Source organism: Rhinopithecus roxellana, chromosome 19 (genome assembly GCF_007565055.1).
Source record: "Rhinopithecus roxellana isolate Shanxi Qingling chromosome 19, ASM756505v1, whole genome shotgun sequence".
Lineage (NCBI taxonomy): Eukaryota > Metazoa > Chordata > Mammalia > Primates > Cercopithecidae > Rhinopithecus > Rhinopithecus roxellana.
In genome coordinates, this window is record NC_044567.1 from 72690444 (window position 1) to 72705544 (window position 15101).

At 47.8% G+C, this 15101-nt stretch overlaps 1 protein-coding gene across 1 annotated transcript in view; it reads left to right on the forward strand.

The window, feature by feature from the left end:
* DBF4B (DBF4 zinc finger B) overlaps window positions 1–15101 on the forward strand; it is a 45066-nt gene that overhangs the window by 13269 nt on the left and 16696 nt on the right. Inside the window, exons 4-8 of the mRNA XM_030923833.1 lie at window positions 2183–2337; window positions 9715–9906; window positions 10781–10831; window positions 11688–11916; window positions 13288–13361. Of these exons, the coding sequence (XP_030779693.1) occupies window positions 2183–2337; window positions 9715–9906; window positions 10781–10831; window positions 11688–11916; window positions 13288–13361 (701 nt within the window). The remainder of the gene's footprint in view (window positions 1–2182; window positions 2338–9714; window positions 9907–10780; window positions 10832–11687; window positions 11917–13287; window positions 13362–15101) is intronic.

The window sequence follows — 15101 nt, forward strand, 5'->3', positions numbered from 1 at the left end:
TTTTTTAGTAGAGACGGGGTTTCACCGGGTTAGCCAGGATGGTCTCGATCTCCTGACCTCGTGATCCGCCCGTCTCGGCCTCCCAAAGTGCTGGGATTACAGGCTTGAGCCACCGCGCCCGGCCTACCTGGCTTTTTTTAAAAAAAAAAAAAAAAGAAGAAGAAGAAGAATCTCGCTCTGTCTCCTAGGCTTGAGTGCAGTAGTGTGACCGCAACTCACTGTAACCTCCACCTCCTGGGTTCAAGCAATTCTTCTGCCTCAGCCTCCCGAGTAGCTGGGATTACAGGCGTGAGCCACCATGCCTGGTTATTTTTTGTATTTTTAGTGGAGACAGGGTTTCACCATGTTGGCCAGGCTGGTCTCAAAGTCCTTATCTCAAGTGATCCACCCACCTCGGCCTCCCAAAGTGCTGGGATTACAGGTGTGAAACATGGCACCTGGCCAAGATTTTTAAAATACTATGTTTTTCATGTCCGTTATCTCCAACTAATTTTTTTTTTTTCCTTTTTTGAGACAGAGTCTCCCTCTGTCACCCAGACTGGAGTGCAGTGGCATGATCTCAGCTCACTGCAACGTCTGCCTCCCGGGATCATGGAATTACTGTGCCTCAGCCACCCAAGTAGCTGGGATTACAGGCGTGCACCACCGTGCCCAGCTAATTTTTCTGGTAGAGGCAGGGTTTTGCCATGTTGCCCAGGCTGGTCTCGAACTCCTGGCCTCAGGTAATATGCCCACCTCAGCTTCCCAGCTGGGATTACAGGTATGAGCCACTGTGCCCGTCCTAATTCTTTTCTTTACCTGCCGTTCCTGCTTTATGTTTCCTGTATCCTCCCTAGCCTTTTTGAGGATATTTATTTATTTATTTTTTTGAGGATATTTATTATACTTTAATGGTTTTTTCTTTTTCCTATCTGGTTCATTATTATGACAGACAATCTATACCAGAGAAAGTTTCTTTGATAGTACTTGCTTTCTTCAGTTGCCTCATGTTTTCTTATACACAAATGTTCCTTTGGGACATTAGCCACTCTGATTGGTAAGGTGCTCTTGGAAGGAAGATCAAAAGCTTATGCCCTACCTCATGTGTCCCTCCATTGAGTTTAGGAATTGGAAGTTGCATAGAAGAGGAAACAACCCAGGCCGGGCGCTGTGGCTCACGCCTGTAATCCCAGCACTTTGAGAGGCCGAGGCAGATGGATCAGCTGAGGTTGGGAGTTTGCAACCAGCCTGACCAACGTGGAGAAACCCTGACTCTACTAAAAATACAAAATTAGCCAGGCGTGGTGGTGCATGCCTGTAACCCCAGCTACTGGGAAGGCTGAGGCAAGTGAATCACTTGAACCTGGAAGGAGGAGGTTGCGGTAAGCCAAGATCGCGTCATTGCACTCCAGCCTGGGCAACAAGAGCAAAACTCCATTTCAAAAGGGAAAAAGAAAAAAAAAGAAGAGGAAATGGCCCCACTATGCTGCAGAGCCCTTGGAATATGGGCTCCTTCACTCTCCATTTGCAGCAGCATTCTGTGCTCTCCAACACAAACACACACACACGCTCTTTGTCCTGTTGTTTTTCAAGAGCTGTCTTTTTGACTTATAATTACCTAAGTTACCAAATGGAGAGGTTAGGAAGTAGGCCCATTCAGGAGCCAACAAGTTCACTGTCCCCTTACCCTCTTATCTATCTCAAATACACATGCATATTCGTCCTAAGCTAGGCTGCAACACTGCCATGATGTTATCCTGCTGACTGGTTAGGGCTGGGCTGCTTACTTGGCACTGGCAACATGGCAGGCAGTGACTTGCTCAGCACCGCTAGAAAGCATCCTCCTGCCTGGCACCCCACTGTGAATCTGGGCCCTCTTTTCCCTAGTTTACCACAGCTCCCCAGTGTCTGGTTTGAGGATCTGTCTAATTCCTTTTTACTTAAATGGCTTCCCTAGATTTAGATTCTAAGGAAGAAGTGAAGAAGTCAGCAAGCCTTGTTTGCTTATTATCTTGTTTGGAAGGTTCTTTTCACCACATCTGAGCTTCATGAGGGTAAGGGCATTGGCTTTGCAGCTGTCTGTGTGTGCCCAGGGCCTAGTCTGCACTGTTACAGCACACAGACTGAACTGTCAGTGAGGGCCACCTGGCCTCAGGACTCTCTTTTCAAGCTTCTTACTTTGCTCCTCTTTATTGTTTTCTAGGGGCTCAGCTAGGAGTTTCCAGGTATCTGGGAAAATGCCAGAAGAACTCACCACGTGCTGGGAAGCATCCCTTTTCCGGAAAGTCCTTTTACTTGGATCTGCCTGCTGGCAAGAATCTCCAGTTTTTGACAGGGGCCATTCAGCAACTGGGTGGGGTAGGTAACCTGCTCTTCTCCTGTGATACCATGTGCGTTTGCGCTGTAGAGCAGGAGTTGGATAGGGATTATATCTATAGTTTCCAGGTATTTTCTTTCTTTTTTTTTCTTGAGATGGAGTCTTGATCTATAACCCAGGCTGGAGTGCAGTGGCACGATCTCAACTCACTGCAACCTCTTCCTCCCAGGTTCAAGCGATTCTGCCTCAGCCTCCCCAGTAGCTGAGATTACAGGTGCACACCACCATGTCTGGCTAATTTTGTCTTTTTAGTAGAGATGGGGTTTCACCTTGTTGGCCAGGGTTGTCTTGAACTCCTGACCTCGTAATCTGCCCACTTCGGCCTCCTAAAGTGCTGGGATTACAGGCGTGAGCTACCACGCCTGGCAGTTTCCAGGTATTTTCAAAGGTCTCACTACATTTCCCAAAGCAATTTTAAACATAAACCATTTTTTTGGCCAGGTGCAGTGGCTCACACCTGTAATCCGAGCACTTCGGGAAGCCAAGGCAGGTGGATTACTTGAGGTCAGGAGTTCGGGACCACCCTGGCCTAAACGACAAAACTCTGTCTCTACTAAAAATACAAAAATTAGCCAGGCATCATGGTGGGCACCTATAGTCCCAGCTGCTCAGAAGGCTGAGGCGGGAGGATTGTTTGAACCTGGGAGGCGGAGTTTGCAGTGAGCCGAGATCGGACCACTGCACTCCATCCAGCCTGGGAGACAGAGCAAGACTCTGTCTCAAAAAAAAACAATGATAATAAATAACCTTTAAAAAATAAAGATAACAGCCAGGCGCGGTGGCTCAAGCCTGTAATCCCAGCACTTTGGGAGGCCGAGACGGGCGGATCACGAGGTCAGGAGATTGAGACCATCCTGGCTAACACGGTGAAACCCCGTCTCTACTAAAAAAATACAAAAAAAAAACTAGCTGGGCGAGGTGGCGGGCACCTGTAGTCCCAGGTACTCGGGAGGCTGAGGCAGGAGAATGGCGTAAACCCGGGAGGCGGAGCTTGCAGTGAGCTGAGATCCGGCCATGGCGCTCCAGCCTGGGTGACAGAGCGAGACTCCATCTCAAAAAAAATAATAATAAAATAAAATAAAGATAAATCTTTTTCCGTATTAGAAACTTAGGCTGGGCACAGTGGCTCATGACTGTAATCCCAGCACTTTGGGAGGCTGAGGAGGACAGATCACTTGAGTCCAGGAGTTCAAGATCAGCCTGGCAACATGACGAGAATCTGTCTCTACAAAACATACAAAAAATTAAGCAGGTGTCGTGGTGCATGATTGTAGTTGGGAGGCTGAGGTAGGAGGATCACTTGAGCCCAGAAGGCGGAGGTTACAGTGAGCTGAAGACGAGATCTTGCACCACTGCACTCCAGCCTGGACAACAGAGTGAGACCTTGTCTCAAAAAAAGGCTGGGTGTGGTGGCTCACACCTGTAATCCTAGCACTTTGGGAGGCCGAACCAGGTGGATCACTTGAGCCCAGGAGTTTAGATCACCCTGGCCAATATGGCAAAACCCTGTCTCTACTAAAAATACAAAAATTAACCAGGTCCAGTGGCACATGCCTGTAGTCTCAGCTACTCAGTAGGCTGAGGTATGAGACTCGCTTGAGCCCCAGGAGGCAGTCCAGCCAAGGTGACACAGCATGACCCTGTCTCAAGAAAAAAATAAACTTTTTTTTTTTTCTGAGACAGTGCCTCGCTCTGTCGCCCAGGTTGGAGTGCAGTGGCGGGATCTCAGCTCACTGCAAGCTCTGTCTCCCAGGTTCATGCCATTCTCCTGCCTCAGCCTCCTGAGTAGCTGGGACTACAGGTGCCCATCACCACGCCCGGCTAATGTTTTTGTATTTTTAGTAGAGACGAGGTTTTACCGTGTTAGCCAGGATGGTCTTGATCTCCTGACCTCGTGATCCGCCTGCCTCGGCCTCCCAAAGTGCTGGGATTACAGGTGTGAGCCACCACGTCCAGTCAAAAAAAAGGAAACTTAATGGCCGGTTGTGGTGGCTCACACCTGTGATCTCAACACTTTGGGAGGCTGAGGTGGGAGGATTGCTTGAGTCCAGGAGTTTGAGACCAACCTGAGCAACACAGTGAGACCTCATCTCTACAAAAAATAAAATTATAACTCCCAGACACAGTGGCTTACTCCTATAATCTCGGCACTTTGGGAGGCCCAGGCGGGCAGATCACCTAAGGTCAGGAGTTTGAGACCAGCCTGACCAACATGGAGAAACCCCATCTCTACTAAAAATACAAAATTAACCTGGCGTGGTGGCACATGCCTGTAATCCCAGCTACTCAGGAGGCTGAGGCAGGAGAATCAATTGAACTCAGGTGGCAGAGGTTGCAATGAGCCAATGATCACACCATTGCACTCCAGCCTGGGTAACAAGAGCGAGATTCCATCTCAAAAAAAAAAAAAAAATGGTTAGCTGGGGGCAGTGGCACATGCCTATAGTCCAGCTACTCAGGGGTCTAAGGTGGAAGGATTACCTGAACTCGGGAGTTTGAGGCTGCAGTGAGCTATGATTGCACTGCTACACTCCAGCCTGGATGACAAAGCAAGACCCTGTCTCAAAAATAATGTTAAAATAAATAAATAAATAAACAAACATATTATCTGTTCGTTCTAGAAATTTTTGGAGAACATGGAAGTACTCCAAGTGACAACCAGCATTTTTAAGTATTTTTCTTTCCTCCTTTCCTGTCATAATGGCTTAATTTAGATATAATTCACATATCATAAAATTCATCCATTTAAAGTGCACAGCTCAGTGTTTTTTAGTATATTCACAGAAATGTGTAAGTTGTATGATCGCACAGTCAATTGTAGAACGTTTTCATCACCCCAAAAAGGAAACCACTCCCTATACGCTTGGGCAACTCCCTATATCGTTGATACTCCTAGCCCTGGGTAAATTTCCATCTACCTTCTGCCTCCATCCTGCCTTTGTTTTATTGTGCTTCTTTTTTTTTTTTTTTTTTTTTTTTTTGATAGTGGGCCACACTCAGTCACCCAGGCTAGAATGCAGTGGCGCCATCATGGCTCACTACAGCCTCATACAGCCTCAACCTCCCCGGACTCGGGTGATCCTCCCACCTCAGTTTCCCTGTAGCTGGGACTACAGGTGCTTGCCACGATGCCTTGCTCATTTTTGTATTTTTTTGTAGATGCAGAGTGTCGCCATGTTCCCCAGACTGGTTATGACCTCCTGGGTTCAAGTAATCCTCCTGCCTCAGCCTCCCAAAGTACTGGGATTACAGGCCTGAGCCACTGCTACTGGCCCTTTTTCTTTATTTTTTTTGAGACGGAGTCTCGCTCTTGTTGCCCATGCTGGAGTGCAATGGCACGATCTCAGCTCACTGCAACCTCCACCTCCTGGGTTCAAGCGATTCTCCTCCCTCAGCCTCCCGAGGGTCTGGGATTACAGGCATGCATCTCCACACCTGGCTAATTTTGTATTTTTAGTAGAGATGGGGTTTCTCCATGTTGGTTGGGCTGGTCTGGAACTTCTGACATCAGGTGATCCACCCACCCACCTCAGCCTCCCAAAGTGCTGGGATTACAGGTGTGAGCCACCACGCCTGGCCTTTTTTTTTTTTGTCTTACCCAGTTGCCTGCAAGAGGGAGCTGAGGGCAGGGCTGGGAAGGGCAGGGCAATGCTTATTTTTTTCTAGCTGTGATATGAGTACTTTCTTTTTAAATTTTAGAGACAGGGTCTCACTGTGTTGGCCAGGTTGGTCTTTCACTCTTGGCGTCAGGCAGTCCCCCGACCTCAGCCTCCCAAAAGGTTAGGATTATGGGCATGAGCCACAGCACCCAGCTGGCATTAGTACGTTTTTATTATCAACTTTTTACTCATAACCTTAAAGCATTAGCACTTTTCTATCATTATTGCCCTTCATATGTATCATTTGCAACGGGAATATAATATTCTTTTGAGTGGATTATTAATTTACTTAACTGTTGCCCTGTGGACATTTAGAGTCTTAATAAATTTTAGCGTTTAGAAATAACACAGGTGAACAACTTTGAGTAAAAAGCATTTGCTGTATTTGATTCCATTAAAATATTTTTAGGGGCTGGGCACGGTGGCTCACACTTGTAATCCCAGCACTTTGGGAGGCTGAGGCGGGCAGATCATTTGAGGACAAGAGTTCGAGATCAGCCTGGCCAACATGGTGAAACACAGTCTCTACTGAAAATACAAAAATTAGCCAGGTGTGGTGGCATGCATCTGTAATCCCAGCTACTCAGGAGGCTGAGGCAGGAGAACTGCTTGAAACCAGGAAGTGGAGGTTACAGTGAGCCAAGATCGTGCCTCTGCACTCCAGCCTGTGCAACAAAGCAAGACTCCATCTCAAAAACAAACAAACAAAATATATGTATTTAGGCTGGGCTCAGTGGCTCACACCTGTAATCCCAGCGCTGTGGGAGGCTGAGGTGGGCAGATCACCTCAGGTCAGGAGTTCTAGACCAGCCTGGCCAACATGATGAAATCTTATATAAAAAATTAGCAGGGCGTGGTAGCGTGGTAGTCCCAGCTGCTCGGGAGGCTGAGGCATAACAATCGCTTCAACCCAGGAGGCAGAGGTGCTAGTGAGCCAAAATTGTGCCATTGCACTCCAGCCTGGGCAACAGAGCAAGACTCTGTCTCCAAAAAAAAAAAAAGAAGCTAGCATGATAGTGCTTGGCCCAAAAGAGACTAACAACTGGGGAAACTGGATGAATAGGCTTGGAATGGAGAGGCTCTTTGCTGTCAAACCCAGAAACTCGGGACTGCAGAAACTCGGTGAGGATGGATAGAATGAGGATTATATAACCAAACTGGCCCATAATTACATTTTGAACTTTTAGTCCTTTCGTCATTTAGCCTTTGCTATATAGGGCTTAAGGCAACAATTTATTTTCTATTTATTTATTTATTTTTAGACAAAGTTTTGCTCTTGTTGCCCAGGCTGGAGTGCAGTGGTGCAATCTCGGCTCACTGCAACCTCCAACTCCCAAGTTCAACCCTTCCTCAGCCTCCAGAGTAGTTTGGCTTACAGGCACCATGCCCAGCTAGTTTTTGTGTGCGGGTGTGTATTTTCAGTAAAGACAAAGTTTCACCATGTTGGCCAGGCTGGTCTTGAACTCCTGGACCTCAGGTGATCCACCCGCCTTGGCCTCCCAAAGTGCTGGGATTACAGGCGTGAGCCACCGCACCTGGCCAAAACAACAATTTATTATTTCTCATTATGCTGTGGGTTGGCTGGGTGGTTTATCTGGTGGTTTCAACAGGGCTCATTCCTGAGGCTGCATTCAGCTGGAAGGTCACCTGGGGCTGGAAAGACCAAGATGGCCTCACTTACACATCTGGCACTCTGTGCCAGACTAGCTGATTTAACATGGTGGTCTCAAGGCAGCCTTCCCTGAAAGTGAGGCAGGAAGCCAAGGCCTCTGAGGCCTAGGCTCTAGAACTCACACATCATAATTTCCCCATGTTCTATTGGTCCAATCAAGTCAGATTGAAGGGCATAAAAAAGTAGGTCCCATCTCCTAATGGCAGGAACAACAAAGTCATATTGCAAAGGAGTGGGTATACTGGGATGGGAGGAGGAATGTATGGTCATTTACAATCTCCTGTATTTATATAGGATAATCATTGATTGCCCTACTCCTACCCTCTAGCATTTGCTTTTGCCATATTAAAAAAGGTAGATGCAGCCAGGCACGGTGGCTCACACCTGTAATCCCAGCACTTTGGGAGGCCAAGGTGGGCAGATCACAAGGTCAAGAAATTGAGACCATCTTGGCCAACATGGTGAAACCCCATCTCTACTAAAATTACAAAAATTAACTGGGCATAGTGGCACGCGCCTGTAGTCCCAGCTATTCAGGAGGCTGAGGTAGGAGAATCGCTTGAACCTGGGAGACAGAGGTTGCAGTGAGCCGAGAGTGTGTCACTGCACTCCAGCCTGGTGACGAAAAAAAGGTAGATGTGATCAGGCACGGTGACTCACACCTGTAATCCCAACACCCTGGGAGGCCGAGGTGGGCAGATCACTTGAGGTCAGGAGTTCCAGACCAGCCTGGCCAACATGATGAAACCCCATCTCCTCTAAAAATACAAAAATTAGCCGGTGTGGTGGCACACACCTGTTGTCCCAGCTACTTGGGAGGCTGAGGCAGGAGAATTGCTTGAACCCAGGAGGTGGAGATTAGAGTGAGCCAAGATCGCGCCACAGCACTACAGCCTGGGAGACAAAGTGAGACCTTGTCACAAAAAAAAAAAAAAAACAGAAAAGAAAAAAAGGTAAATGTAATGCTTCAATTCATAACTAGATTTTTTTAATTGTCATAAAGTATATATAACATAAAATAAGTCATATTAGCCTTTTTTTTTCTTCTTTTTTAAGAGAGACAGGATTTCACTCCCCAGGCTGGAGTGTAGTGGTACAGTCATAGCTCACTGCGTCATTGAACTTCTGGGCTCAAGGGATGCTTCTGCCTCAGCCTCCCAAGTAGCTAGGACTATAGGTGCACATAACAACACCCAGCTAATTTAAAAAATTTAAGGCCGGGTGCGGTGGCTCAAGCCTGTAATCCCAGCACTTTGGGAGGTCGAGACGGGCGGATCACAAGGTCAGGAGATCGAGACCATCCTGGCAAACACGGTGAAACCCCGTCTCTACTAAAAAAAAAAAAATACAAAAAACTAGCCGGGCGAGGTGGCAGGCGCCTATAGTCCCAGCTACTCGGGAGGCTGAGGCAGGAGAATGGCGTGAACCCGAAAGGCGGAGCTTGCAGCGAGCTGTGATCCGGCCACTGCACTCCAGTTTGGGCGACAGAGCGAGACTCCGTCTCAAAAAAAAAAAAAAAACTAAAAAAAAATTTCAGAGACAGGGTCTTGCTGTGTTGCTCTGGCATGTCTTGAACTCCTGACCTCAAGTGATCCTCCCACCTCAGCCCCCTACAGTGCTAGGATTACAGGCATGAGCCACCATACCTGGTCCCCAGTGTGTCTTACACAGAAAAATCATGGCTTACACAAGCTAGTCTTAATCCTGTCCAGTTCTTTCAATGTGTTCTTGCTGTATGCAAACTCAAACTGCTCATAGAACTCAAAGCCTGCAGCCTTCTGCCACTGGGTCAGGGGCAGCAGTCCTGGAGACAAAACCTGTTTTATTTATATATATATGTATATATACACCCTGTTAGATTTCAGGATGATGTCTTCTTAGGAACTTGGTACGGAACTGCATTTAGTCTATTTAAAGACATTGATTCTGGAACTCCTGGCAGCCAAGATTTCCTTCTCTAGCCTCTTTATATTGACAATTCTGCATTTGCTTTTTGGTTTTGAGCCATCTCTGTGATCTGGTTTCAGGTAATTGAGGGTTTTCTGAGCAAAGAAGTAAGTTACATCGTGTCCAGCCGCAGAGAAGCAAAAGCAGAGAGCAGTAGGACAAACCAAAGAGGCTGCCCTAGCCCTAACCCCAGTGAGGTCAGAGTGGAAACATCGGCCATGGTTGATCCAAAAGGCAGCCACCCCAGGCCTTCACAAAAACCCGTTGACTTGGTAAGAACCTCATGGAGTAGGAAAGGTATGCTGTGTAAACAAAGAAGGTAGGCTTTGGTGAGCCTTTTAAGGCAGTCTCTGGTTTTAGTTTCATCTGGCTTAATTTAATCTCTCATTTGAATTCAGGGACTGAGAATATTTTATCATAGCTCTGGATCTAAACACCTCAGCAACATACTATCCCCCGTGCTACCCTTTTATGCCATATGTCAGTTTTTATAGGACTTCAAAGTCAGAGTTTTAGAAACCAGAAGAGACTCTTCATAAACCAGAAAAGATATGTTGGGATTGGTCTGGGCTTGGGCAGGAGTACCCTGAGTAGACAGCCATTCCCTTCTTCCTTGCCTGCATGTATGAAGGGCCAAGAGTTTGGATAATACACGTGTTATGTATTTGATTTAAAATGGAATATGGCTTTTCCCCTCTAGGCTTACGTTCTTATTTTTGTCTAACTTATATTAATATTAAAATGTCCATGAACATATACTGTTGGCATTGTGATGACAGATGGGACTTCCTACGAGCAAAAACTTCTGAAGTGAAACATTTGCTTTCATTATCTGCTGGAGAGTGCAGAGACTCTTAAAGAGGGGTCTCAGGACATTTGTAACAATTGGATCTCAGTGAATTCGGAGTGCCCTTCTCTCCACCAGGTTCAGGCTGCCACCTCAGGATTACCTAAACTTCCTGCGGCTTTATCTTTACCTCCTAGATGTTTTCTAGGCTCTCATTTCTACCAGTCCTCAGTTGTCACTGCTCCCAGCTTTCCGAGGGACATCACCCCAAGACATAACCCCTCACCAGCTCCTGTGTAAACATCTTTCAGTGCACACATGGCCTAACAGCAGACCTCACTGCTCTTCTCTCCCGTCAGGTGCCTCTAAGCAGAGGGAAGGAGCTGCTGCAGAGGGCTATCAGAAACCAGGTGAGCTGGAGCAAGACGGGACAGAGTGGGTAGTCTCCAGCACAGGGAGGGATTTCACCCTTCTTCCCAGGTTCTTCTGAAGCACCCACTCAAACTGCACACTCTGCGATATGTAGTATTGTCATTATTTCCTTCTTCTACATTAGGTAGTGGAGGCTCAGACAAGTTATTTAGCCATTCACCTCGAGAGTAAGTGTTGAAACCAGAGCCACCTCCAACTCCGGAGCCTACCAAGAGAACCATGGGGATGTAGGATGTGGCGGGACAGGGCTGCTTGGTACAGAAGCCAGACTTCTTTTACAAGTAACTCTTTATTCCTTGTGTGAAAATTCAGGGCTGTTAAAGTTTAGTGGCAAGAGGAGGACTTAAGGTGATCTTGTGAGAAGAGTCAAGCTAGTGACATCAGGAGGGGTACATGGCTGTGATGGGGGAGGTGGTGCTGCTGGACTGAGCCAGTGGAGGGGGAAGATCGGCAGCCAGCATAGTTTCATGCTCAGAGAGGATGATGGTCACCATGTTTGTTGTGTACTTACTATGCTGAGAGCTTTCCTTGCAGAGGCCCTCCCCACAAACAGCTCTCTCCGAAGCACGTGTTCCTTTCTGGTCATGAGGTGGCCAGAGCACAATGTATAGGCAGACCAGTGGTCTTTCCTCTCCCGATGTGGCCATATGGAGGACAGGATGTCTTCCTGAGGGTTGGGATGGACTCTCTGCACTGTACTGTCTCTCCTGCCTGCCTCCCCGCAGTCCCTCCCATGGATGACTCAGGGCTCCCAGAAGCAATTTCTATCTGTCCCCTTCACGTTCAGGCCTTGGGGAGTCTCTGCTCCTACCTGACTCTGTGTTGTAATTTCAGGGGAGCATCAGTGGAGGAGGCAGTGGGGGCAGCAGCAGCCTCCTGACCAATGCCCGCTCTTGGGGAGTGAGGATTCTGCACGTGGATGGTACCCTTTCTGTGCCGGGCTCCTGTGGAGGGAGAGTTGGTGACTTTGACCAGGAGTGTCAGCTTTTAGGAGGATCATGGTCATGTGAGCTTCTGGTCACTGGAAGCCAGAAGTACTCAGCTGCCATGTTGATCCACAAAGGTGGGAGGACGTGGGGAAGGGAGAAAGTGGTGAGGATGCAGAGTGCAGGCTGTGGCCTCAGCGTCCGGCAGGAGGTCCCTAGAACATGCCGTTTCATGTCACCTGCTACAGCTCTCCCCCAGCTAGTGTGATGATCCCGTTTTACAAATGCAGAAATTATCTTAATATTCATGACCACTGGCCAGTGCGGTGGCTCACACCTGTAATCCCAGCACATTGGGAGGCCAAGGCGGGTGGATCACAAGGTGAAGAGTTCAAGACCAGCCTGACCAACATGGTGAAACCCCCTCTCTACTAAAAATACAAAAGTTAGCTGAGCCTGGTAGTGCGTGCCTGTAATCCCAGCTACTCAGGAGACTGAGGCAGGAGAATCACTTGAACCCAGGAGGCGGAGGTTGCAGTCAGCCAAGATCATACTACTACACTCCAGCCTGGGTGACAGAGCGAGACTCCGTCTCAAAAAAAAAAAAATTCATGACCACTTAACAGGTATTGACTCTGTGCTACGAATTACCTCCTTTAATCCTCACTGCAGCTCTGTCCCCATTATACAGATGAAGAAATTGAGCTTCAAACAGATTAGGCAAATTGTCCATGGTCTCACTGGAGTGTGTAGTGTAGACCACCACTCTCAGTTTGACTCGGCTGTAAATTTTGTGCTCCTTCTTTTCTCACACTGTAAACAACCCGTTTGCAGCCTGTTTAGAATAGTTGTCTTGAACCAGCTGGCAGTGAGTGATCTCATACCCAACTCCATTCTTGAGTCGAGTTTTCTCTGATCCATTTTAGGAGACTGGTCCAGATGGGACAGCCCATAGGTGCTGACTGGAATGCTGTCCCACCTCTTGGTACCAAGATCTTCCAGGGGAGTCTAGAGGCTGTACAGGGGAAGTTCCTGGTCTGGGATGTGGAGGGCTTCATCTCACTGAAAAATCAGCCATTTCTGACTTGATCTCCTCCTCTGCCTTCCTCTGTTAGAGAAGTGCCAGCATGTTTAACCCTTGCTGGTCTTTCACCTGAGAGTACAGCTGAGTAGTTCACACAGCATGGCCTCCCTCACAGCCGCAGCTCTTCAGTGGTGCCTTAAAGTCGTTAGCAAGCCTTGAGGCACCTTCTGTTCAAAGATGAGTTACATTCAGTGCTGCAAAAGAGCATGACACCCGCTCAGGCGCTGTTCCAGGGACAGAGGACCCAGTCCTTACCTCTGCCGTCAGGAGATGCAGAGGGAATGTGTAGCCAGAAGGTGGCAGGCAAGGCTGGAGTAATTCAGTGGGCTGGCCAAGCGAGTTTAGTCCTGCAGCCCAGGAAGGGGCTGTGCTAGGTAAGTGAACACTGGAAGCCTTTGGCACAAACCCTCTGTCTTCTCCACAGAAATGATGATGCACGTGCAGCAGCTGTCTCTTGCCTCTTTATGTGTGAAAAAACAAGAGCCAAAGAAGCCAGAGGTAGGTCATCCTGCTGAACTGAAGGGCAAATGGATGGTTTTCAGTGAAATCAGTGACAACTTAGGTAAATCCATGGCCTGCCCAAGCCATCTCTTCCTGGCCATTCTGAAAGATGGAAGGGGAATGCAGCCTCTTACTTACCTCAGTCCTAGCACCCATAGCTTTGCGACACCCTTTCTTCTCTCTGCAGCACTTGCAGTCCTCCCATGGCACACGCCCTGCTGAGACATCCCTATGGCCTGGGCCACCTGGGCCATGGGCTGCCTTACAGTAGTTCTGGACTAGATAAGGTTCATAAATGCCCATGGCACTGACCAGGCTGCTATTCTGGGGACAGCTCTTAACCTGGGAATAAGTCTGCATACTGCAGGGGTGAGAAGGAGTGATCGAAATAGCTGCCATCTTCTAAATCCTTGTTTGTTTTCCATTCTTTGCTGGTGTTAGAACTGTGTGTATCACATCAAGAGAGCCCAGCCTGGTTTAAAGCCACAGTATCTTCACCCAAGCCTCAGTCTGAGGAAGGATTAAATCTACAGATCCACCCACAGCTTGGCATCCAGGCACAGGATGAACAGTGATAGCTATTAGTTAACAGTGCTAATTAGCTAACAGTACTAGTAAACCACATCCAAAGTGGATGGAGCGGCTGGGCATGGTTGCTCATGCCTGTAATCCCAGCACTTTGGGAGGCCAAGGCCGGCAGATCACTTGAGGTCAGGAGTTCGAGACCAGCCTGGCCAACATGGTGAAACCCCGACTCTGCTAAAAATACAAAAATTAGCCAGGCGTGATGGCACATGCCTGTAATCCCAGCTACTCAGGAGGCTGAGGCAGGAGAATCTTGAACCCAGGAGGCATGTTGCAGTGAGTTGTGATCGCACCACTGCACTCCAGCCTAGGCAATGGGTGAAATTCTGTCTCAAAAAAACTTAAAAAAAATAGTGAATGGAGCACTCAGACACTGACACCCTCTCCACACCCTCTCCTCTAGGAGTGTTGGGGACGTTGCTGCTGTTAAATTTGTGTTGTTCAAAATTCAAAAGGGTATACAACAAAAAGTCTCTCCCTGCTCCAGCTTCTCAACCACTGGCCTCCCTTCCTAACAAACAGTGTGAAGAGTTTCTAGGACTCTATGCACATAGAAGCAAATATGTCAAAAATTCTCCCCTTCTATGTAGATGCACAACATTTTTACTTTAACTTAATCAGTTTTGTAGGCCAGGCACAGTGGCTCACGCCTGTAATCCCAGTACTTTGGGAGACCAAGGCGGGCAAATCACTTGAAGTCAGGAGACCAGTCTAGCCAACATGGTGAAACCCTGTCACTACTAAGACACAAAAATTAGCTAGGTGTGGTGGTGTACGCCTGTAATCCCAGCTACTTGGGAGGGTGAGGCAGGAGAATCGCTTGAACCTGGGAGACAGAAGTTGCAGTGAGCTGAGATTGCACCACTGCACTCCAGCCTGGGCAGCAGAGTGAGACTCTGTCTCAAAAGAAAGAAAAAAAATTAGTTTTGTAGATATCTGGCAGTGAAGTGAGTTTTGGATGTAATGTGCTGATATGCAAGGGAGTGTGAGAGGCTTCTTTGGATTGTGTTTGCCCTCAAGGTGTGGCCTAGAGGAGAATCTGAAACTTCTTAGGGCCCAGAGGCACAGGTGGTCGTGGATCCACCATCATCCTGGCCCTCTAGCTAAAGCTGATTATTTTATTTTATATTTATTTACTTATTTTTCAGGTAT